This window comes from Panthera uncia, chromosome C2, assembly GCF_023721935.1.
Source record: "Panthera uncia isolate 11264 chromosome C2, Puncia_PCG_1.0, whole genome shotgun sequence".
In the NCBI taxonomy this organism is placed as follows: Eukaryota; Metazoa; Chordata; class Mammalia; order Carnivora; family Felidae; genus Panthera; species Panthera uncia.
In genome coordinates this window covers 128,843,934-128,870,236 of record NC_064810.1, presented here as the reverse complement: position 1 = coordinate 128,870,236, position 26,303 = coordinate 128,843,934, and the positions used below count along the sequence as shown (strand labels likewise).

At 36.6% G+C, this 26,303-nt stretch overlaps 1 protein-coding gene across 1 annotated transcript in view; it reads left to right on the top strand.

Moving 5' to 3' along the window:
• ATP2C1 (ATPase secretory pathway Ca2+ transporting 1) overlaps nt 1-26,303 on the top strand; it is a 181,954-nt gene that overhangs the window by 82,786 nt on the left and 72,865 nt on the right. The window contains exons 5-7 of the mRNA XM_049629814.1: nt 1,362-1,397; nt 4,317-4,378; nt 9,167-9,275. Coding sequence (XP_049485771.1) covers nt 1,362-1,397; nt 4,317-4,378; nt 9,167-9,275 — 207 coding nt within the window. The remainder of the gene's footprint in view (nt 1-1,361; nt 1,398-4,316; nt 4,379-9,166; nt 9,276-26,303) is intronic.

The following is a 26,303-nucleotide window of genomic DNA, read 5'->3' as shown; positions in this document are numbered from 1 at the left end:
CTGATATTTAAGATTATTCTAATGAGATCAGTAGTGATTTCAATGAATATGATTTTTTTCTATTATGAAATGTCGTCACTTAAAGATTTGAATAACCAAGTGAATCAATATTTTGTAAATGACCAATGCAAGATGTTACAATATTTTCAGTGATAAAAGATCCTTTCAAAATGCAAAATAGATCAATAGATTTTACTATCATAGACTATGAAAAGTTCACTGAAGTAGTTTAGATTCCACATTGCAAATTACTTCTAAGTAACTAACACTTGTTTAATTATGGTATAGTAGCTAAGAGGAATATCTATAGTCATCTGAAAAAGCTTTTAAAATACTCCTTCCTTTTCCAGCAATATCTGTATGAGCCTAGGTTTTCTTCATATATTTCATCCTAATCAACATATGATAATAGATTGAATGCAGAAGCAAATATGAGAGTCTACCTTTTTAAAAAATTATTTTTTTAAGATTAAAAAAATTTTTTTTATTTAACGTTTTATCTATTTTTGAGAGACAGAGAAAGACAGAGTATGAGCGGGGGAGGGGTAGAGAGAGAGGAAGACACAGAATCCAAAGCAGCCTCCAGGTTCTGAGCCATGAGCACAGAGCCCAGACCGGGACTCAAACCCACGAACCATGAGATCATGACCTGAGCTGAAGTTGGACGCTTAACCAACTGAGCCACCCAGGCACCCTTAAAAAAATTATTGTTGTTTATTTATCTTTGAGAGAGAGAGAGACATAGAGTGAGAGCGGGGGAGGGGCAGAGAGAGAAGGAGACACAGAATCCAGGCTCTACACGGGGCTCGAACTTACCAACCGTGAGATCGTGACCTGAGCCGAAATCAGATGCTGAACCAACTGAGCCACCCACGTGCCCCTAGTTTTGTATTACGGCAGATATTAAAGATAGAAAAATTGAAAACACTTCACTTTTCTCACAAAATTTTTAATTTGGAAAAGCGTATTTTTTCATAAAAAATGTTATATGTGTTAACATGTGATAGGTTTATTACTTTTTAGATATAAGGAGAAGTTAAAACTGAGCAGTTGAGAAAGTATTGATTATGGTAAATGTCAATAGATTATAACCCACATAAACAAAAGCTGGCCTTCAGTTTGTAAGAGCGTATCTGGATCTTGAGATAAAATTTGAGAAGCTTTCCTAGGTAACGCAAGCCACTGTCAGCTATCAGTCTTTTCCCCCAAGGCAAAGTTGTGATTTCTTCCCCAGTTGATCTCCATGCTTAGAGTCTGGTATCTGGGGACTGCGGACAGAGTTAGAAGAATAAAACACCATAAACAGTTACTTCTGAACTTAAAATGTGTCATTTAAAAGGTGCTTTATTTGTTTTGTTTAGGCAATACTTATCGTCGTTACAGTTGCCTTTGTTCAGGTGAGTAGGCAGCCTACTTTGTCAACATGAAAATGGTATTTTAGTTAATTGCTTAAAAAAAACTAAGGTGGCTTATGGTAAAATCTGTGGTTATTGGGGGATGATAATATTGGGCAGAACAATTTATTGTTTTTGAAATGATTTCAGAAACCGTCAACTCCCCAAGGAGATTTGTGGGACTAACTTAACTGCTTTGTTTTAGATAGTAGCATGAAAAAATGTGTAGCTTTTTATTTGACGAAGTTAAAGGTAATTGAAACAGATGGAAACAAAGAGCACAGTAATAGAAATAAAATCTAGCAACAGGTTTAAAAACTCTTTACAATTAGAAAATTGGGCCAGGGGTTAAATTCCTCATTTCCTCCACAGAAAGAACATTCTGATCTGGATCAAACTTCCTATTCAGCATAGACATTGAAATAGTAAATAAAACATGATGAAGAACCCCTTTTAAAAATGAATATGAATAATGTGGAGATGATGTCAGGATTTTTATTGTAAGTGTAGGCATAGATAAAAATGTAGGCTTTTATGTTTAATATCTGATAACTTCATATTTTAGAACAGTGTTGGCAAGACTCATTAAAGGTTTTAAAGCATAGTTAAAGGATTAGAATAGAAGGATTATTCTAGTTTAGGGAAAATGTAATATATGATATTCAAGTTCATGTTGTTTTGAATCTTCAGACTATTTTAAGTGATTGTGGTTATTTTCCTATGTACGGTTAGTTCCTTGGGTATTTACTATCATTATCCAGGCATCCTATGGCAATCTCTAATTTAGTAAGTTCTTAGTTTTACAGTAATCCTCTTTAGAAAAGTTAGTTGGAATCAGATTATCTGTAGCAAATTTGTAGCTCCATCAGTGGACCTTCAGGGATTCTGTTTCCAGGGAATCATCTTGCTTAGAACAGATAAAAGTTGCCTTGGGGAGGTAGAGCTAGTCTAGCAGAGGTCATTCCAGGCTGGTCGTCCTTCAAGGCATCTCTTCATTCAGCCATATGGGTGGTACCAGCCACTTGACCAGTAACTGGAACCTTTTGCATCTTTAATAACGCTTAAGAAACATGGAGTGACTTTCTGCAGAAGGATTCCTACGGTATTATCACTATGTATAGGAAGACTGTAGTAAGTTGTTCTGTTGGCACATAGAAAATGCCTACCTCAAAAAACCCCACAAAACTGCGATTTTAACATAGTGTGGAATTTTCCACAAAGATAGTGTGTTATATACACTGTGAATGCAGTGGCAGAAACTGCTAATATCTTGGTGGTAGGTTCATTTGATGGAAAACTCAAGAAAAAATCCAAAACATTTATGAAATCCCAGTTTCATTATACAGATATGAGCCTTTTACCCAAATGTACCTTGAAACCAACAAAATATTGTGTAAACAGAAGTTAAAACCCCTCTCTAAAAATATCCTATTTGTTGCCAGTTGAACTTATTATAATGCTTTGTCAGAAAACTACGAAACTCTATCTGAAATTGTTAATGCTATATCTTATTTAGTATTTGTGTTTTTATGTTTTCTAGGAGAGTACTTTTATGTTTTTATATTTACTCCTTTTTCCCTGTCTTTTTCAAATCTCCATTTCTCACCCCGTTGTATACCCTCATAGCCATGAAAATAGCTGATTGTTTTATATAGTCACACATTGATGCCACCTTACAATAAATTTAAAATATAACTTTTAAGTGTTCATTAGAGATGGCTGTCAGGTTTTTGGTGATGTGTTAAATGGTCATTTTGATATAGAAGTATCTCTGTAGTTGTAATGAGTAAAGCCTAAGAAGTCTGAAAGGGAAGGTAAAGATTGGGCAGCTTCTATGTCCTTTATTACTAGGATCTAGACGTGGTGTTTTCTACCCTTCTGTGGAACTTTTGGGTAAAACTTTCAAATTCCTTAATATCCTTGTTACGGTTGGGGGGTATCTTATAATTTATAAATCCATATTTATGGATTTACGTTACTCACACTTGTTCCTCTTGTCTAGGTGAATACTGATTTAATCCTCAGTTATTCTTACACAGCTTTGTATTTTCTACTTGAAAAAGTTTGTGATGGGTGTGAAGTTTTGATTAGTATTAGCACTGCAGTCGTTTCAGAGCACTCCCCTTCTCCCTTCTTAAACTTAGATCAAAAGATTGGTGTGCTCAGTGCAGACAGGAGACAAAAATAGCAGTGATGTTGGGTAAAGCAAGACTGCCCCTGGAAATGTGGACTAAATAGTATGGTGAGGGGAGGGATGTCTCTGACCCTCAGCTTTGATTATATGGACAGAGGAAGGCTGGAGCATCACAGAGTAAGGGCTTCTGAGAATGTTCCCTTTTGGATAATTCAGGGTGATGGGAAAGGTGTCTGTCAAAGTAATGCCAGCCGCAACTAACTCTTACGGAACAGATGTTCTTTCTAAGCAAACTTACTCCATAAACCTCTGCAGTTAGCATGTGTTTAAATCCTCAAAGCAGATGTGGCTTGCAGTTAATTGTCTTTGACTTCTTAGTCATTAAACACTAAAAGTAAAATTATCTTAATCCTGAGGTTCAATGATCTTAACTTTTAATGACTGAAAATTATATACTCTTTGGACACACTAATGAGCATTGTTCATTTTCTTAAAAATAAACTGACCTAGGTTTTATATTGAATATTAACATATAAAATTGGGAATATTTAATTATCAAAATTGTTTGGTCACTATAATTTAACATTTAGTAAGGGACAAGCTTTTATGTGTTAGGAATATAAAAGCAAGTAAAGGAAAAGGTAAGAACTGGGGGAAGTTTTTAAAAAATGAGATTAATATTTACTTAAGTCTAACATGAAACATGTACATAGGAACATATGTGTTTGTATTTCTTTATAAATGTTTTCTCTTAATATTATGTTCTATTTTTTTTTTTTTATAAATAGGAATATCGTTCAGAAAAATCTCTTGAAGAACTGAGTAAACTTATGCCACCAGAATGCCATTGGTATGATTCTTGTTTCTGATATGTTCTACCTTTTTTTTTTTAATTAAAAAATTAAAAAGAAATGTTTATTTTTGAGAGAGAGAAAGAGTGTACACAAGCTGGGGAGGAGCACAGAGAGAGAGAGAGAGAGAGAGAGAGAGAGAGAGAGAGACAGGGAGGGAGTCGCAGAATCCGAAGCAGGTTCCAGGCTTTGAGCTGTCAGTGCAGAGCTGGACACGTCGTTCACACCCACGAATGGTGAGATCATGACCTGAGCCGAAGTTGGATGCTTAACCGACTGAAACACCCAGGTGCCCCTCTTTTTTTTCACTTGAAGTATAATTAACATACAGTGTTATATTAGTTTCAAGTGTATAATGATTCAGCAGGTTTATACATTACTCAGTACTCATCATGTAAGGTACTCTTAATCCCCTTTATCTGTTTCACCCTTAACCTCACCCATCTTCCCTCTGGTGTTCTCAGTATTTAAGAGTCTGTTTTGTTTTGTTTTTGTCTCTTTTTTCTTTGTTCATCAGTTTTGCTTCTTGAATTCCACATATGAGTGAAATCATGGTATTTGTCTTTCTCAGACTTATTTCACTTAGCATTACATCCTCTAGATCCATCCATGTTGCAGATGGTGAAATCTCACTCTTTTTTATGGCTGAGTAATATTCCAGCGCGTGTGTGTGCGTACATATGTGTATGTACATGCCACATCTTCTTTATCCATTCTTCTGTGGATGGACACTTGGGTTGCTTCCGTATCTTGGCTGTTGCAGATAGTGCTGCAATAAACAGGCATGCATATATCTTTTTGAATTAGTGTTTTCATTTTCTTTGGGTAAATACCTAGTAGTAGAATTACTGGATCATATGGTACTTCTATTTTTTAATTTTTTGAGGAACCTCCATACTGGTTTCCACAGTGGCAGCACCAGTTTGCATTCCTACCAACAGTGCGTGAGGGTTCCTTCTTCTCCGCATGCTCACCAGCGCTTATTGTTTCTTGTCTTTTTGATTGTAGCCATTCTCATGGATGTAAAGTGATACCTTACTGTGTGTTTCTTTTTTAAGTTTACTTATTTTGAGAGATCGCGAGAGCGGGTGTATGTGCAAATGGGGAGGAGCAGAGAGAGATGGAGAGAGAGAGAGAAAATCCCAGGCAGGCTCCATACTGCCAGTGCGGAGCCCAGTGTGGGACTTGAACTCATGAAACATAAGATCATGACCTGAGCCGAAATCAAGAGTTGGATGCTTAATCAACTGAGCCACCGAGGGACCCTGCTTATTATGGTTTTGATTTGCATTTCCCTGATGATTAGTGATGTTGAGCATCTTCTCATGTGTCTGTTGTCATCTGTTTGCCTTCTTTGGAAAACTGTCTATTTATTCTTCTGCCCATTTTTAATTGGATTATTTGTGGGGTTTTTTTGGTTGAGGTATATAAGTTTTTTATATATTTTGGATATTAATCCTTTATTCGATATATTATTTGCAAATATCTTCTCCATTCAGTAGGTTGCTGTTTTGTTTTTTTGATGGTTTTCTTTGCTGTGCATAAGCTTTTTATTTTGGTGTAGTTCCAATAGTTAATTTTTGCTTTTGTTTCCCTTGCCTGAGGAAACATTTAGAAAATTGTTTCTATGGCAGAGGTCAAAGAAATTGCTGCCTGTGTTTTATTCTAGGAGTTTTATAGTTTTAGGTCTTAGATTTAGGTCTTTAATCCATTTTGAGTTTATTTTTGTTTATGGTGTAAGAAAGTGGTCTAGTTTCATTCTTTTACATGTAGCTCTCCAGTTTTACCAGTACCCGTTTGTTGAAGAGACTGTCTTTCCCCCATTTTATCTTCTTGCCTCTTTTGTTGTAGATTAGTTGACCATATAAGTATGGGTTTATCTCCGGGCTTTCTTATCCTGTGCCATTGGTCTGTGTCTGTCTTCTCATTTGTATCAGCTTCAGTTTCTTTCATCAGTGTGTTATAATTTTTAGAGTGTAGATCTTTCACTTCTATGGTAAAGTTTATTATTGCTAGGTATTTTATTCTTGTTGATGCAGTTGTAAATGGGATTGTTTTCTGTTTCTGCTATTTCCTTATTAGTGTATAGAAATGCAACAGATTACTGTATATCAATTTTGTATCTTGTGCCTTGACTGAATTCATTATCAGTTCCAGTATTTTTTTTTTTCAATGTTAATTTATTTGTTTTGAGAAAGAGAGAGAGAGAGCATGCAAGCAGGGGAGGGGCAGAGAGAGAGAATCCCAAGCAGGCTCTGTTCTGTGAGCTTGGAGCCTGACGTGGGGCTTGATCCCACAAACTATGAGATGATGACCTAAGATAAAGTCAAGATTTGGATGCTTAACTGACTGAACTATCCAGGTGTTCCCAGTTCCAGTAGTTTATAGGTGGACTCTGTATGGTTTCCTGTATATAATAACTTGTCATCTGCAAATAGTGACAGTTTTATTTCCTCCATACCAATTTGGATGCCTTTTATTTCTTTTTCTTGTCTGATTGCTGTGGTGAGAACTTTCAGTACTATGTTGAATAAAAGGGGTGAGAGTGGACATCCTTGATTTGTTCCTGATCTTAGAGGAAAAGGTCTCAGTTTTTCACCATTGAGTATGGTGTTAGCTGTGGGTTTTTCATATATGGCCTTTGTTAATGTTAGCGTGTCTTCACTCTAAACCTCCTTTTTGAGGTTTTTGTCACGAGTAGGTTGTTAAATACTTATTTTGCATCTGTTGAGATCATTATATGGTTCTTACCCTTTCTCTTGTTAATGTGATACATCATGTTGATTGATTTGAAAACATTGAACCACTCTTGTATCCCTGGAATAAATCCCACTTGATTGTGGCGAAGGATATTTTTAATGTGTTGTTGGATTTGGTTTGCTTATATTTTATTGAGGATCTTACATCTGTGTTCATCAGAGATATTGGCCTGTAGTTTTTGTTTTTTGTAGTGTCTTTATCTGGTTTTAGTGTCAGGATGATGCTGACCTTATAGGATGAACCTGAAAGCTTTTCTTTCTCTTCTATGTTTTTGGAATTGTTTGAGAAGAATAGGTATTAACTTTCTTTCTTTCTTTCTTTCTTTCTTTCTTTCTTTCTTTCTTTCTATGTTTTGTTTATTCTTGAGAGAGAGAAACAGAGCGTGAGCAAGGGAGGGGCAGAGCGAGAGAGGAACACAGAGTCTGAAGCCCACTCTAGGCTCTGAGCTGTCAGCACAGAGCCCGATGTGGGGCTCAAACTCATGAACTGTGAGATCATGACCTGAGCCGAAGTTGGACGCTTAACCAACAGAGCCACCCAGGCAGGCCCATTCAACTCTTCTTTAAATGCTTGGTAGAATTCCCCTGTGAAGCTCTCCGGTCCTGGACTTTTATTTGTTGGGAATGTTTTGATTACTGATTCAATTTCATTGTTAGTAATCAGTCTGTTTAAATTTTCTTTGTTTCTGATTCAGTCTCGGAAGGTTATATGTTTCTAGGAGTTTATCCGTTTCTTCAGCGTTGTCCAGTTTGTTGGCATATATTGTGTCATAATATTCTCTTATAGTCCTTTGTAATTCTGTGGTGTCAGTTGTTATTTTTCCTACTTCATTTCTCATTTTATTTACTTGAGTCCTCCTGAGGAATCTGGCTAAAGGTTTTATCAATTTTGTTGATCTTCTCAAAGAACTGGCTCCTGGTTTTATTGATCTGTTCTATTGTTTTTTTGGTCTCCATTTAATTTATTTGTGCTCTAATGTTTATTATTTCTTCTGCTGGCTCTAGGCTTTGTACTTCTTTTTCCAGCTTCTTTAGGTGTAAGGTTTATTTGAGATTTTTCTTGTTTATTGAGATAGACCTATATTGCTATAAACTTCCCTCATAGAACAGTTTTTGCTATGTCTCAAAGATTTTGGACCATTGATTTTTTTTAGAAAACCAGTAAGGAAACAGTGGCTTTGAATGACACATTAGACCAGATGGACCTAATAGATATATTCAGAACATTCCATCCAAAAATAGTGGATTGCAGATTCTGTTCAAGTACACAGATAACATTCTTCAGAATAGATCACTTATTAGGCCACAAAACAAGCCTCAATAAACTAAAAAAGATTGAAATCATATTATGCATCTTTTTTGACCACAGTGGTCTGAAACTAGAAATCATAAGAAAAAATCTGGCAAGAACACAAATACATGGAAGCTACATGACATGCTACTAAAGAATGGGCCAACCAAAAAATCCAAGAGGAAATAAAAAAATACATGGAGACAAATGAAAATGGATTTTCACTCTTAGAAATTGATTGTGAGTAGTATAGTATACCTTTTGGCACCGATTGTGTCTGACAATAAGGTAGAAATGGTTAATCTAACATGAAAACTTCATGTTCTGTTCAGTGTAGCAAGTTGTAATATTACAACTTTAAAATACTAATATTGAGATTCTTGAGACATGGATTTATTCAACAGAGTTGTTTTTGTGTGAGACTGTGTGCTAAGCACTGTCATGGGTGCAGTAATGCTCAGTCAGACTCAGATGAATAAGAAGATTGCTTCAGTTTTCACATCTTACATTTGGACAACAACTGGTCACTTTTTCTAGTGCTTTTTTTTGTCATGTGAACATCCTTCATTACCAAGAGTAGAAAGATAATTATTTTGTGGTTTCTTATATTTGACTTACCTTCTTTGAAGTAGTAATACTACAATATATTTTTCCTTAGGCAAGCCCACTAGAATTATTTTATGTAAGTGGCATGGCTTTCTTTTCTCAGCCATGGTTGTTTCTGTTTCATATTGCAGTGTGCGTGAAGGAAAATTGGAACATACGCTGGCTCGAGACTTGGTTCCAGGTGATACAGTTTACCTTTCTGTTGGGGACAGAGTTCCTGCTGACTTACGTTTGTTTGAGGTAAGTTTGGTGTTTTAGTTTCTTTGGGCTGCTATAACAAAATACTGCAGACTGGGTCACTTGTAAACAACAGAAAATTATTTCTCATAGTTCTGGAGGCTGGGAAATCCATGATCAGCGGGCCAGCCCAGTTGTATTCTGGTGAGGGCCATCTTTTTGGTTCATAGCTGGTGCCTTCTCTCTGTCCTCACATGGTGGCAGGGGTGAGGGAGCTCTGTGAAGTCTCTTTTATAAGAACACTAATCCCATTCATGAGAGCTCCACCCTCATTTTAGCACATCTGAAAAGTCATACCTCCTAATACCTCATGTTTGAGAGTTAGTATTTCAATATATAAAGTTGGGAGGGACACAGATATTCAGACCATAGCATTTGGTGATCTGTGTGTGAGCAGAGCAAATATTCGGATGTAGATTAAAGGATAGACATTAGTAGTTGTAAGAATTCATAGTTGGGGCACCTGGGTAGCTCAGTCAGTTGAGTGTCCGACTCTTGATTTTGGCTCAGGTTATGATCCACGTGTTGTGGGATTGAGTCCTGGGTCCAACTCTGCTTAAGATTCATTCTCTCCTTCCCTCTGTCTCCCTCCCTCCTCCCTCCCTTCCTCTCTCTCTCCCTTTCCCCCTCTATGTCCCTCTCCCCCTCTCACTCTCTTGGTATCTAAAAAATATTAATATATAGTTAATTTGAACATTCGGTTTTCGAGTTTAAAAAATGACATATATAACATGTTTTCTTAAAATACATGTGTCTTAACCACAGAGTCTTTTGAGGTGTCTATTAGTGAATCAGCTGATCATTACGGAAATGTGTGTTAGGCCTTGTGGGAGACACAAAGATGATGTAATGAATTCTTGTGATCAGGGAGTATACTATTTGTGTACATAAACCACTCACCATAAAATAAGGTAGAACCTGGTAAGTGACTAAGAGAAGCACAAAGTATGGAGTGTGAAAATTTAGAGAAAGGAGTGGTTACTTCTGATTTCAGTCAAGTCAGATAATGCTTCAGACAACATGGCTTTGGTGGTGAGAATTGAAGGGTAGTACTGGCCAGAGATGACGAAGACAATGAAGCAACAGTATTCAGATCACTGGGAATGTCCCAGTGTATCGGACCAGGCTAGAATATGTTAAGGGTAGAAAATGTATGGTGGAATAAGATTCAGGCGACCTTGGGTGCAAAGCTCTACTTCAGATTTTATTGATTAGGAATTAGCTTTCAAGGTATAATGCAGCCAGCAAATAATCTTGCCCTTAATCTGGCTGCAGTATGTAGAATAGATTGATGGGCTAGAAAATAGAGTTTGGCACCTAGTTTAAGAGGCCTTTATAGCCTATTAGCATGCCAGTCGCATCTACTTTTGGAATAAACAGGCTGTTCATTAACACTTATAGAGCTGTCCGTCTTTTGAGTACTTATAGTATCCCCAAATTTGAGTGTTCTCAGAGGTAAGAAAGCCTGAAGAACCTTTTTGAACTAGAGTAAGAACGGACTTCATTTAATCCTGGAGTAATGGTCTTTTTTTCAAATACTTAAAATTTTTCCTTAAGAAGATACCATACTGCTTTAATTGGTGAGTGGAAATAATTGATAATATAGCAAGTATAGGGAATGTTGTGAATTTTGCTTTATTTCTGCCCTTAGTTTATCTTTTTATGTTACATCTGTTTGTACTCATTTCTTCTTTCTCTCTTCTATCCTTAATACCTAGTTTATGACAGGACCTTGGATTATTCTTCCTTAGAGATATGGTAGGCCTGTCATTTGATATAAATCATTTTCCTTTTCCCCAAAGGGTCCTAATTTGAATTCGTGGAGTTTATGCCCAGAAGCACTTGAGTGCTTCTCTTCCAGTTGAGAAGCAGACCTCCTCAGTGGGATAGTCAGAAGATGGTGTTTCCCAATGTTTGAACATTTTGAGCGGTATAATGACATAACAACTTCAAAACACCATTTGACTTGATAAAGTATTTTAGGGTTTTTACTTAAATAAGGGTTAATTGATCTAAGAATTATTTCGAATTTTATGTGCAAGTAGGAAAAAAACTAGTCAAGAGTTCTGGATTAGTATGTATTTTATCCACTCAGCAAATATACTTTGAAGACTTATTGTGAGTTCCTTAAGGGAGATTTTGACATTTTTAAAGTTTGATGTAACAATTGAAAGCATATGCTTTGTGGAGTAATTTGTTGTTAAATGTTTTCCCCCAATCTGTTAACTTTTCAGACACTTTCATTAGCACATATTTGATTTGGCAGTGCTATAGTTAGGTTGATTTTCTTCTAGTTAATCCATGTTTATGTATATAGTTGAACATCTCTGAATCCTTTATCACTTTTCTGCCCTACTCAATTTACCTATAACCTTGGTACCTCAAGCAGACTTCTAACAATTTTCTAAAAAGATTTGAAACTTTTGTGTTGCTTCTGGATTTAAACATATTAACCTACAACATAATAAGGCTGTTGAGGTCAGTTCTTCTGGCCACTGAGGCTATTTTCGGAATTAAGTTGGCTTTTTGGAGTGTTATTTGCTGAATTAGGCTATGGCGATCTTTGGATGGTTTTTTAAGGCTACCTGGTCATTTGTTTGATATTCTTATGTGAAATAAGCTCTTCATTAAGATTTAAAGGGAACCAAAAATTCAGTTACCTTGAGATACTATTGATTTCTCAAAATAAAATGTGGATTTCACTTTAGAAAAAGCAAACATCTGGACTTTTGCACTAGAGTTCTCTTCTTGTGGGTGTGGTCTAAGACCAAGGTTGCCACTTTAGTGTTGTCATGCTGCTGCTACTCTAGGGTTCCTGTCATAAATTTTGATGGTTCAGATTTTGACTATAAATCTTGCCTGGGCGTTCAGTTGCATCTGGTCTGCATGTTCAGAGATTTGACTGCTGTACAACTTTTATGTAGTATTACCTGTTTATAAGCTGTGTCTGAAGTCAGGTCAGGCTGCTATAATCAAATACCATAGACTGGACAGGTTGAGAGAGTGATTGCTCTCTCTCTTCCACTTCTTATAAAGCCACTAATCCCATTGTGAAGGCCTCATCCAGACTAGTTTATCTAGCCCTAATTACCTCCCAAGGTAATTGCCAAAATTGGAGATTAAAGCTTCAACATGAATTTTAGCAGGACATAATTCAGTTCATAGCAGTCTGAGACTACCATTTCTTTCTTTCGAAAGAAGATTAATATTGATAACTTAAGGCATTCTGTATTTTGTTTCTTGGCCTGCGTCATTTTCCATAACCAAGGAATGAACCAGTATGTGTTGGTGGCACTAACGTTGTCGACTTAGCCTTAGAGTTACTCATGGAGCTGGGCCAGTAAAACTTAGAGAATTGAACTATGGGTGTGTTTTTCAGTACTTTTCTGAGAGTTTTTATTTTAATGTTTAGTAGTATTTGAGAAGAGGCACCACTGGCCATTAATTGGTGGTAGTCAATGGATTGGTCAGACAATGACTTTAGATGAAGGAGTCTTATAGACCATGTCTGCATAACAGTACATTTCGCCTTTTTGGAAACACAGCATATTTTTCTTACTGTTTCAGGTAAAGTCCGTATCAATATTTGAACAAAGAGTTCTTTGTAAGAGAAAACAATCTAAGAATCAGAGGAAAAGAGTTTCTTTTTTCTATTGAAAATATTTTACCTCTGTCAGGTTTAACTTTCTAACTAGGCCCAAAATGTTGCCTGAAATGTAGCAAGATTTTCTTTTACTTGAAGTTCTACATGATTAAGTCCATTGACACTTTCTCTTGTGGCTCTTGTGCTCGCGATTAGCTTAGGTCATTCTTTGAAACTGTATTCAAGATCTAGGTATTGGGTACAGTTGCCTTCTATTTTTGAACCCAGTTTTTGATATGCTGATTTTCTAAATGTATCAAACTTTTTATTTATTTATTTATTTATCTATCTATTTATTTTTATGTTTTTTAAATTTATTTTTGAGACAGAGAGAGACAGAGCATGAACAGGGGAGGGGCATAGAGAGAGGGAGACACAGAATCCGAAGCAGGCTCCAGGCTCTGAGCTGTCAGCACAGAGCCCGACGCGGGGCTTGAACTCATAAACCGCGAGATCATGACCGGAGCCGAAGTCGGACGCTTAACCGACTGAGCCACCCAGGCACCCCTGAATGTATCAAACTTTTTAAAGAGAACTACCACTTATATGCCTGAGAGCCAAGAATTAGCCATTTTTAGGACACTAGATTATCAGAGCAATTAAATCTCTGAAAGATATTTCTATTAGGAGTCGTAGTCTACTGGGGCCATGGTCAGAAGTCCAAACTTAAAACAAGGCAGTTGGCATTATATAGTGAGCCTTTTAACCTCACGAATCCATATACTTTCTTATAGAATAGCAGTTCAACTCAGTGAGTAGTTATTGGTGTCTTTATGATCGTTCCTCCCTGTTTCTTCCTTCCCAAGTAAAAAACAAAGATAATGAGCACAGATCTACTTTGGCTAACTACCAACTCAAGGAGTCAGAGATAGTCTCCTTGACTGCAACTTTACTTAGCTGTTATATCCTTTTCTGTAAAGCTCACACTCTTTCACATATTTTTGTTAACTACTAACAAGCACCTTCCTCTTTGTTGGCTAATTTCATTAGAAGAACTTTCTGTGTTAGAGCATTCTGACTTCCTGAGTTGTAGAATAAATTTTCCATTTACTCAATGAAAGCCTTGATTTTCTGGAAAACTCAATTCTAATATTGTTTGCTGTGCTTTTTCAAAAAAGGATCTTTTCAAACATTTGCTAGAATACAAACATGTCATGATATGTTAAATTTACTTATTTTGGTAATGAAGCTAATATAGGCAAATATAATCTCTCCCTTTGGATATCAGTCTGTGTTATGAGGTCATTTTAGTCATTCAGTAAATGTTTGAGTATTGTGTGTAGAACCACTGTACCAGGCTTCAGGGCTTGGACTGAAAAAGGTACAGTTTTTGTCCTTTCTGCTGGGAGACCTCAACTTGCAAACAGTTGTGATTCAAAGAATAAAATGTGTCTTATGAAATGAATTGACTATGTGAGTTTAGGTAAGCCACTTAACTATTTTTAGGGTCTCAGTTTTCCAACTGTGACAGAGAGTTGCCCCAGGGCATTACATTTAAGAATCATCTAGGTTCTGTGCATCAGTACCCCCAATGTTTATAGCAGCACTCTCAACAATAGCCAAATTATGGAAAGAGCCTAAATGTCCATCCACTGATGAATGGATAAAGAAATTATGGTTTATATTCACAATGGAGTACTACGTGGCAATGAGAAAGAATGAAATACGGCCCTTTGTAGCAACATGGATGGAAATGGAGAGTGTTATGCTAAGTGAAATAAGCCATACAGAGAAAGACAGATACCATTTGTGTTCATTCTTATGTGGATCCTGAGAAACCTAACAGGAACCCATGGGGGAGGGGAAGGAAAAAAAAAAGAGGTTAGAGTGGAAGAGAGCCAAAGCATAAGAGACTGTTAAAAACTGAGAACCAACTGAGGGTTGATGGGGGGTGGGAGGGAGGGGAGGGTGGGTGATGGGTATTGAGGAGGGCACCTGTTGGGATGAGCACTGGGTGTTGTATGGAAACCAATTTGACAATAAACTTCATATATTGGAAAAAAAAAAAAGAATCATCTTGGTTCTGTTTTGGCAGCTCAGGTGTGGGTCCAATATTCTGCATTCTCTCTCTGTCTCTCTTTTTTTTTTTTTTTTTTGTCAAAATTTTATTTAGTTAAGTTAACATACAGTTCAATATTGTTTTCAGGAGTAGAATTCAGTGATTCATCGCTTAACATAGAACACCCAGTGCTCATCATAACAAATTTCCTCCTCAATATCCATTGCCCATCTAGCCCATCCCTGCCCCCCCCCCCCCCCCTTCCTGCACCAACCTTCAGTCTGTTCTCTATCTTTAAGAGTATCTTATGGTTAGTTTCTCTCTCTCTTCTCCCCCCTTCTATATGTTTACCTGTTTGTCTCTTAAATTCCACATACGAGTGAAATCATATAAGTTCTGCATGATTTGTCTTTGACTGATTTTGCTTTGCATAATACACTATATCAGTGTTGTTGCAAACGGCAACATTTCATTCTTTTTGATGGCTGAGTAATATTTCATTATTTTTTTCAATAAAAAAGATATTTCACATCTTTTTTATTCATTCACCAGTCAGTGGACATTTGGGCTCTTTCCATAGTTTGGCTGTTGTTGACACTGCTGCCATAAACATCGGGGTGCATGTGCCCCTTGGGATCTGTATGTTTGTAGCCTGGGGTAGATAAGTAGTGCAACTGGTGGATTGTAGAGTAGTTCTATTTTTAACTTTTTGAGGAACCTCCATACTGTTTTCCACAGTGGCTGTACCATTTTGCATTCCCACCAACAGTGTAAGAGGGTTCATTTTTCTCCACATCCTTGCCAACAGCTGTTGTTTCTTGTGTTGTTGATTTTAGCCATTCTGACAGGCGTGAGGTGGTATCTCATCATGGTTTTGATTTGTATTTCCCTGATGATGAGTGATGTTGAGCACAAGATCCTGCATTCTTAACTAGCATTTAGTCCATGCCCAAAGTGCTGGTCTATTTACCACATATAGAAAGGTAAAAAAAAAAAAAAAAACAACAAAAAACAACTTTATTGAGATATAATTCACATTCAAACAATTTACACATTTAAAATGTATCATTCATTGGTTTTCCCTATAGTCTGAATTGTGCAGCCATCACCACAATCTTAGCTATAGAACATTTTTATCACTCCCAAGAGAAAACATTTACCTTTTAGTAGTCTCTATATTCTCTCTTCTGCCCCAGAGCCTGGTAGCCACTAATCTGCTTGTTCTGTCTGTATACATATGCCTATTCTGAATATTTCATTATAAATGGGATTAAATACATTGTAGTCTTTTGTGTCTGGCTTTTTTCAGCTCAGGGGTGTTTTCAGGGTTCATCTCTGTTGTAGCATGTATCAATATTTCATCCATTTTTATTGCCAAATAGTGTTCTATTGTATGTGTATACCATACAGTTGTAAATCCATGTATGTTTAAAGTGATTTTTGATAGAGAACTTTCTAATGCCATTTTGCTATTTGTTTTCTATATATAGTTTCTATGTTCCTAAGTTCCTCCAATCCCTTTTTTTGTATTTGCTATTTAAAAAAAATATGCTTTGGGGCACCTGGGTGGCTCAGTCAGTTAAGCACCGACTTCAGCTCGGGTCATGATCTCGCGGTTCGTGGGTTGGAGCTGTGCTGATGGCTCAGAGCCTGGAGCCTGCTTCGGATTCTGTGTCTCCCTCTTTCTCTCTGCCCCTTCCCCATTCTCTCTCTCTCTCTCTCTCTCTCTCTCTCTCTCTCTCTGTCAAAAATAAATAAATAAACATTTAAAAAAAATAAATAAATTAAAAAAATAAAAAAATATGCTTTGAGTACCTCCTGAAATTTTTTTTCTGTATATTTTTTTACATATTTTCTTAGTGGTTACTGTGTAGATTACAATTAACATCTTAAATTTAGAACAGTTGTCTGAATTGATACCATCTTTACTTCAATAGCCCGCAAAAATTTTGCTCCTCTGCAGCTAGCTTTTCCACCACCTTCATGTTGTTGTCGCCAATTACGTTTTTAAACATTCTGTGCCCATTAACCATAAATTTGTCAGTGCTTTATATAAGTCAGATAGGAAAAATAGAGGAGTTACAAAGTCAAAATACAATAATGCTGGCATTTATATTTCTCTGTGTAGTTAGTTACCTTTACTGGAATTCTTCTTTTCTTCATATGGCTTCGAATTACTTTCTACTCTCCTTTTGTTTTAGCTTGAAGGACTCTCCTTTAGCATTTCTTGTGGGGCACGTCTACTAGAAATAAATTATCTTAGCTTTTGTTTAGGTGGGAATGTCTTAATTCTTCTTCATTTTAAAAGATAGTGTTGCTAGATGTAGACTTCTTTTCATTAGTTTTTTTGTTTTTCTTTCAGTACTTTAGATAGGTCTACTGGTCCCAGCCTACGTGGTTTCTGATAAGAAATAGGCTGCTAGTCTTATTGAGGATTCCTTGTACATGACAAGTTGCTTCACCTTTGCTGTTTTCAAGATTGTGTCTCTGTCTTTTAACAGTTTGATTATGTCTCAGTCTAGATGACTTCGAGTTTTTCCTATTTGGAGTTTATTGAGCTTCTCTGATCCATAGATTTCATATCTTTTATTAAATTTGGCAAGTTTTCATTCATTATCTCTTCAAATATTCTTTCTACCCATTTCTTTTTTTCTCCCTGAGACTTACCTTATGCTTATATTGGTATGTTTGATGATGTCCCACAGGTACCTTTAGCTCTGTCATTTTTCTTTTTTTTCCTCTCTGTCCTTCAGATTGGTTAATTTCAATTGTCCTGGTTTTTTGTTTGCTCATTTTACCCCCTTCCTTTTCCAGATCTGCTGTTGAACCCCTCTAGTGAACTTATTATTTCAGTGGTTGTACTTTTCAGCATCAGGATTTCTATTTCTTGCAAATATTTTCTTTCTCTTCATTGTAATGCTTTTTTAAAAAATTGTTTTCCTGATTTCCTTTAGTTTTTTGTCCATGGTTTTCTTTAGTTTATTAAGCATATTTAAGACAGTTGATTTAAAGTCTTTACAGTAAGTCTAGTGTCTGGCCTTGCTGAGGGATGATTTCTGTCAGTTTATTTTTTCCTGTGAATAGATCATACTTTTTGGTTTCTTTGTATTTGTAATTTTTTGTTGAAGGCTTTGTATTTTGAATATTATGCTGTCATAATTCTGTAAATGAGGTTGTGCCCTTCCTCAAAATTTGTTATCTTTGATTGTTGAGGATTGCAGTGGTTGAATTTTTTTTGGTGAGGGGGAGGGTGGTGGTTTGCAAAGACCCTTCCTTGTTGTGTATGGTCACTGAAGTTTCTGTTCCATTATCTCAGCAGTCAGTCTTATCTGTCTGGAGCCAAAGAGGGAAATGAAATACTGTTCTCCTGGTCTTTGCAGCTTGTCTTTGAGTTGGGGCACTTCTTGATCATTGATCATCTGCCTACAACTCTGCCTTCACCTTCACCTACTTGTGCCAAATCCACAGACCTGTCAGAGGTGCAAGTCTCGGGTCTTCTCAGGGCTTTCTGAGCATGCCTCTGGTTATGGGCATGCATTTTGCCCTCTGTCTTCCCTGGTATAAGTGGTGGCCCTTCCAAAACTTCCCTCACAAAACTTTATTCCCTCACAAAACTTCCTCCTTGGCTTTTTTCTTCCTAGTCTTTTGGTTGTATCTGCTGCTTGCCTTATTCCTGGTCCCTGGCCTGCTAGTATATGTCCTTAATCTTTTGTCAGATACCTGGAAAGTCACTGTAGCTGGCTTGGCGTGAGGTAGTGAGATAGATATTAGCCTTTGCACTAGTCCCCCAGGGAACTGCCAGACAGGTCAAAACACGCAGCTACAATATTTTAAGAACAAGGTCTTTGTTAGCCCCTGACTACCCATAATCTGCAACAAGAAGACTCACTTCTGTCCCCACAGCTAGCACTGCTTCTCTGGGCAGTGGTGAATAGTAGACAGGTGAACAAAAATGCCATGATGCCTTCTTACCTAAATTTAGCTGCCTTTTTCTTTATTAAGTACTTCCCTGGTTGTTTTAAGTTTTTGATTCCAGAGTTGTCTGTCAGTCTTTGCCAGCCCATGATCATTTTAGTAGAGGGACCAAATCTTTGATTGCCCTATTCCACAAGTGTTTATATTGATTTCAGTGTATTTTTTTGATACGTCAATTTGATTAATTTATGGTGTCTTACTCCACCTCTTATTGTAATTTATCACTGAAACTTTGGTTTTAAAAGTTTCTGAATTATTAAATTTACAGATAGACTTGTAAAAAAAAGAACAATTTATAAACATCTTAGGAAGTAGAGATTTAATTTTTAATTTTTAAAGTTCATTTATTGATTTTGAGAGAGAGAAGAGAAGAGAGGAGAAGAGAATCCCAAGGAGGCTCCATGCTGTGAGCACAGAGCCCAATATGGGGCTCAGTCTCAGGACTGTGAGGTCATGTCCTGAGCTGAAATCAAGAGTCAGATGCTCAAATGACTGAGCCACTCAGGTGCTGCAGGAAGTAGAGATTTTAAATTAGCTATCAAAAGAAATTGAGTAGATTATTCTGTATTTGTGGTATTTAGACATTCCCGTTTACTAAAAACTGATATAACCACTCATTTTGGCTTTGGAAAGGACGTCTATTTCTGTAGTAGTATATTTCTGAACTTCTCCATACATAGAGCACTGGGAGTGTTGGTTCTGTTAGATTGTATAAGCTTGAGCTATGCTTAGTGTTTTGTTGTTTGATAGATCATTGGTTAAAAAGCAGTGTGAACTGAGGAATGCTGTTTATGTTTAAAACGTTGAAAACTTTTTTCTCTTTAAGTCACTAGAATTTAAAAAGACAGCATGGGAGGGTTTGAAGTGAGATTTAGTCTCTTTGTTTTAAGATTGTCATTTCACACTGGTAGGAAAGGACTGTTGCAAAAGTAGATCCCTTTTTGAAATTTGGTTTCTTTTCATTGTCTTAGAGAAATATCCTAGAAATCATTGTTAACTGAATACTGGTGTTGAAGTTATTGGCAACTTGGTCAAATTGAATCTATGCACTTAAGTCAGAAAATTAACAATTTGTGTAAATATTTACCATGGGATAAAATCCATTTCATGTAGGTGTTTTTAAGCCAGGGGAGGCTCCCACAGGACCAGCCAAGAGGGTCCTTGGCTTCATGCAGGATAGAAATCAAATGTGAGTTGGAGAAAGTGAAAACAGAGTTTATTGAAGAGTGTGAGTGATAGAGAATAGCAGAAGGAGTGTCTGGGAGACTTGGAAATGAGAATGAGTCTCAGCATTTTTGGGGGTTAGGGGTTTATATTGGAAAGAGATCTAGGGTACATGTTCCTTCAGAAATCCAGGGTAGGGTCTAATCAAAGGCCAGTGTCAGATGAACAATAGTTGTTATACCTTAAGTTACTGAAGGTGGGAGTGTTGATGCCAGCATCATCTGAGGTTTGTTCAAAGCTAAGTGTCCTGGAACATGTTCAGGATCTGACTCTTCTTGGATGTTGTTAGGTGTTTGTGGCCTGGGACAAAATTCAGAGAATGATTAATTTTCCTACTTCCCCCTTGCAGTGGGAACATAGTTTCTTTTCCTGATTCAGAGACAGAATTCAGAACATGAGTGAGGCCTAACAGAAAAACAGCAGAGATGGAGCCTTTTTAAAATGGAGTCACTTCTTTCCTACTTACTTCACCTGGTTAGGCTTTGATGTTTAATAAGCTAGAACTCATGAAGACGTTTTAATTACATTTTCCTTCATTTGAATAAACAGTAACAGGAATCTTAATTTTTGAGACTAAAAGTAAGACATTTTGTCATTATCAGGTAGCTGCCAGATGGATAATTTGGAATTCTTTTCTGGGGAAAGAAATCCATTTTTGATTTGCTTTTCATTCTAGACTAGAGAGGTAATTGATTTAGCAGCATACAGTACGCTAAGTCATTCTTTAGTTTAAGAACTTACATGTAGCTGCCAATTTTTCATATTAAGTGTAATTTTTTTAAGCAGTTTTAAATTTTCCTGAAAAGCAAAAAATTTTTTGCTTTTCAGGAAAACTTACTGACTTTGGCATCTAGTTTCTTTCTGCCTAATGTTTTGTAGGAATAGTCCTGTGAAGTTTTTCCAACCATTTTTATTCTATAGGTGTTAAATATTCAGAATGTAGATTATGTATACATCTAGATTCTTATTTATATTCTGACTTTTGAACTGTGCTGTGTCTTATTCACACCAGTAAAGTACCTGAAGAATAATAAAGAGAAAGTGAAACATAATCAGTTTCCCTATTTATGAACAGCTCTTCTGAAGGTTTAATGTTTAAACTTTTGGGTAGAAGGCATGGAGCTGGCTGGTTCATTGATTTCATTTTATCCTACCTTTATCTTTCCTCATAAATACTATGGATAAATGACTCTAATATTTGTCTTCTGGATGAATTAAACTATGACTGTTAAACTGTGATAGGCTGGCCTAATTCATTAAATACCACCTTCTTAGAAATGACTTCCTTCCCCTCACTCCCTCAAAACTGACTTCCTGCGGAAATTCTTGTAATCATCATTAAGAGAAAATAAGTTGTAACTTAGAAAATATTCTTACTCTGGGTGGCCTGGCTGGCTTAGTCGGAAGACTATATTACTCTTGATCTCTGGGTCTTGAGTTTGAGCCCCATGCTGGGTGTAGAGATTAAACAAGCAAACAAATAAATAAATTAAAAAATATACCCTTACTCAACAGGCAGTTGAGATCTGTGCAGTTTGCTACATTGTATGATTTGGACTAATTTTTATCAATATTCTTTTTTTTTTTTTTAAGTAAGCTCTATGCCCAATGTGGGGCTTGAACTTATGACCCTGAAGTCAAGAGTCACATGCTCTATTGACTGAGCCAGCCAGGTACCCCATCAATAATATATTCTTGATTTGAATTTTACAGATTTATAATTATATATTAAATATATATATAAAAAATAAAGATCTAAAGCTCTTTTTTTCTCACTAGACAGAGCTAATTGCTATTCTGCTAAAAATGATATCTTTTTCATAGAAAAACCTGATTTGAACAAAAATTCCTATTTTTGGTTGGATGGTTATTAAACTGCTAAGGCTGACACTGAAGAGCTAGGCCACTGGCAGCCAATAAAGCTATGCATTTATTCTCTTTTTAAAAACTCAGATTATTTTCATATTATTTGTTTTGATAGACAACCACCAAATGTTAGTATTCATCCATATTTAAGATTTTTGTTTAAAGTAGAAAGTCTTCAATGAGGAAATGCTAATTTTGCCTTTCTCAGAGAGAAGGAGTTCTGTAATGTTTTTTTTGTTTTGTTTTGTTTTTCAATATGAAATTTATTGTCACATTGGTTTCCATACAACACCCAGTGCTCATCCCAACAGGTGCCCTCCTCAATGCCCATCACCCACTTTCCCCTTCCTCCAACCTCCACCCCCCCCCACCCCCCATCAACTCTCAGTTTATTCTCAGTTTTTAAGAGTCTCTTACGGTTTGGCTCTCTCCCTCTCTTTTTTTTTTTTCCTCTTCCCCTCCCCCATGGTGTTCTGTTAAGTTTCTCAGGATCCACATAAGAGTGAAAACATATGGTATCTCTCTTTCTCTGTATGACTTATTTCACTTAGCATAACACTCTCCAGTTCCATCCATGTTGCTACAAAAGACCATATTTCATTCTTTCTCATTGCTAAGTAGTGTTCCATTGTGTATATAAACCACAATTTCTTTATCCATTACCCAAGGGATACAGGAGTGCTGATGCATAGGGACACTTGTACCCCAATGTAATGTTTTCAATATTAGCAGGTCTCATTTTTAATTAAGAGCTCAGAAGATGACATGCAATTTTGATTTTTATAACAAGCATTGAAGAGGAGCTTGCTAAATGAAATAAACTTTTTTGTTGACTTGTAATTCAGAAAAATATATAATTTTTAAATATATCTTTTCTTAATGTCTTCTAGAAGTAGTTACAAAACTAGGGAGGAGAAATAACTTGCAAATTGATTCTCTAAATAGTTAATAAGAATTTGGAATTGATCTTTCAGTGTTTGGGTTTTGTCTCCACAAGTTGGGTGGAGATGTTGGGTGACTTACTTAACCTTTCAAAGTGTCTGTAAAATAGAGGGAATGAAAATCACAGTCCTGCCTCATTGGATTGTTACTAGCTAGTGGTTGTTAATAGAAAACTTAGTATATGTATGTTAGCAAAATGCCTTGCAGATAGTAAGCAACGAAATGTCAACTGTTTTTAGTACTAGCATCATCTTTGAAGAACAACCTAAACTTTTCTTCTTACTTTGGTAATGGAATTTATTAGTGTGGAAAATTATACAGTCCTAAGTTTAACTTGGAAAGAAAAGTCAAAGAGATATGTTCCTGTAATAAAGAAAAATTCCTTTGCCTTTGAACATGGTGGATTTTTTTTTACTCTGTAGTTGTGTTGAGGTAATGAACCCAGATTTACCTGGCCTGTCTTTGCATACATAATTATAGAAAAAGGGAAGCTTTTTAAAGACTAAAGGATTGGTGATCTGTGCTTTATAACATTTACATGGTACTAACCTTCCAGAGATAACATAGTTTAGTTTCCTTGAAATTATGGGGTACAGTATATTTTCATTCTGAACATTTTTCAACTTCATGATCTGATCTGTAAACTCTTGATTATATTTGTAAAGTTATATGTCTGCCTAGGGCATGAACATACCAGGCATGTTCCTACCCCCATAGTCTTTGTACTTTTTGCTTTCTTTGCCTAGAATACTTTCATCCTGATTGTGGCCCACCTTTGGGGCCCTCAGGTCAATTGTGTCTCTGCAAAAGAGTTGTTTACTTTTGAGAGAGGTTCTCTCCTTTATCTAAAATGTTACTTTCTATCCTTATGCATTTTTTCCTCACTACCAGATATTACATACCCTTGTTAGTTTATTTTTAGATCACTTTCCCATTGGAATAAGAGCAGAGGGTAGGAACTTAGTTTTGTTTACTGCTGATTCCCTCTGTGTGTGATATAGTACAGGACCTGGCATTAATAAATATTTGTTAAGTGAATGGATCAATGACATTGATCAAATTAAAATACTGTATTGTTGTATAGATGGGAGAATCTATGAATTGATTTTTAATATATATATATATTTTTGTGAGATATTTATGCTCATGGGTAAATGAACCATTTAAAAAGAAGAGCTTTAGGGGCACCTGCGTGGCTCATTTGGCTAAGTGACCAACTCTTGATTTCAACCCAGGTCATGATCTCAGAGTTCATGCTCAGGGCTGGCAGTGTGGGATTCTCTCCCCTCCCCCACTCATGCTGGCTCTGTCTCTCAAAATAAACTCACATTTAAAACTAAAAAAAGAGGGGCGCCTGGGTGGCTCAGTCGGTTAAGCGTCCGGCTTCAGCTCAGGTCATGATCTCGAGGTCCATGGGTTCGAGCCCCGTGTCGGGCTCTGTGCTGACAGCTCAGAGCCTGGAGCCTGTTTCAGATTCTGTGTCTCCCTCTTTTCTCTGACCCTCCCCTGTTCATGCTCTCTCTCTGTCTCAAAAATAAATAAATGTTAAAAAAAAAATTAAAACTAAAAAAGAAAAGATGAGATTATTTCCACACTCATACCTCTCCCCCAGCAGGATTTAGAGTATTTTGTATATAATATGGACTGCCAATCAAGAGACCTGATTGAGAACACCAGGTCAGTTTATAATAGCAGCAGGAATGCACAGTCATTTAACTGCTTTGGGTTCATTTCCTTATTTTGTTTATTTTCCAGGGTCTAGCTCAGTGCCTGGTACATAGTTAAGGTAGTCAATAAATGTTTGTCCGGTGAGTGAATTAACATGTAAAATGAGTAAAATCATGAACTAGGTCCTAGTTTCTCAAAGTGTCCTAAAGACCCTAGAATAAGAGCTTCTGGAATAAAATGGGTCAAAGAAATTTGTGAAACAGTATTCCATTGATTCTGAAAGTTGAGTGTGCCTCAAAATCACCTGGAGGGCTTGTAAACACAGTCTTTTAGGTTCACCCTCCCCACCTACGCATTTGAAGTAGGGTAGTGAATTTCTTTTCTTTTTTTGGGAGGAGGGTAGTGAATTTCTAAAAAGTTCTGAGGAGGTGATGCTGGTGATGCTGGTCCTGCTGGGACCACACTTTGACAACTCCTGTTGTATCTGTATTCTAATTGAGGTGATTCACACTAACCTAGTGAAGGTTTAAAGAAGCACTGCCTAAGTAGAGGAAGCTGTTTAACTCAGCTTAGTATTTCCAAAACATATTTGACTTTAGTACCTCTACTGTGTGTGTGTGTGTGTGTGTGTGTGTGTGTGTGTGTGTGTGTCTATCAGTCATCCGTCTATCACATTATACTCAGTGTCTATTCACATCCTTGGAACTATTGTTCTGTGGGTCATACTTTTAGAAACAAAGCCAGGTAACATCTGCAGTGTTTTCCACATGTAAAATGATTTTTTTTTTTTTTTTTTTTGGCATGCTAAGGTTGGTGAAAACTTAATTGTTAGGAGTTGAAACTGTCTTAGGAATGAAACCCTCAGAATTGATTCTTTTTGCACAGTTGGAAGATAATACCATGTTCATGATTTGCATGGAAACATTTATATATGTTTTTTATTTTTGCTGATGTACGTTTGGGATCAATGTAAGGATGCATATATAGAAAGCAGAATTTCATGAAAATTGAACCCAAAATGATGAAATGAATTCTTTCTCAGTACATTATATACCTTTTATTCATATTTCTCTTTCTGGATACCTGTTTTTAACCTGCCAAATACATTTTCAGAACTTCAGGGGATGGCAAAATTAGGAAGTAATAACATTTTATTGTGAAAGTTGTTTTCTCTAGGTAAAGATTATGTCTCAGCTAATGTTTCCTTTTCTCTGGTTATATTTTGAAATTTAGGCTAATCTTGTCTCATAGCATTCTACTTTGCATGTCGGATTTTGTTGACTTCACTTTGTATTGTATTTTTATTTTTTTAATTTATTTTTTAATATTTATTTTGTATTTAATATTATTTTTAATATATTTTTTAAAATGTTTATTTTTGAGAGAGAGAGAGAAAGAGATAGAGCATGAGCAGGGGAGGGCAGAGACAAGAGAGAGAGAGGGAGACACAGAATACAAAGCAGGCTCCAGGCTCTGAGGCATCAGTCAGCACAGAGCCTGATGCGGGGCTTGAACTCATGACCCATGAGATCATGACCTGAGCTGAAGTCGGACGCTTAACTAAGCCACCCAGGCGCCTCTTTATTTATTTTTTTAAATGTTTATTTATTTCAAGAGAGAGTGTGTGAGCAGGGGAGGGGTGGAGAGAGAGATTCCCGCGGGTTCCACGCTGTCAGTGCAGAGCCTGATGCGGCGCTTGATCCCACAAACCATG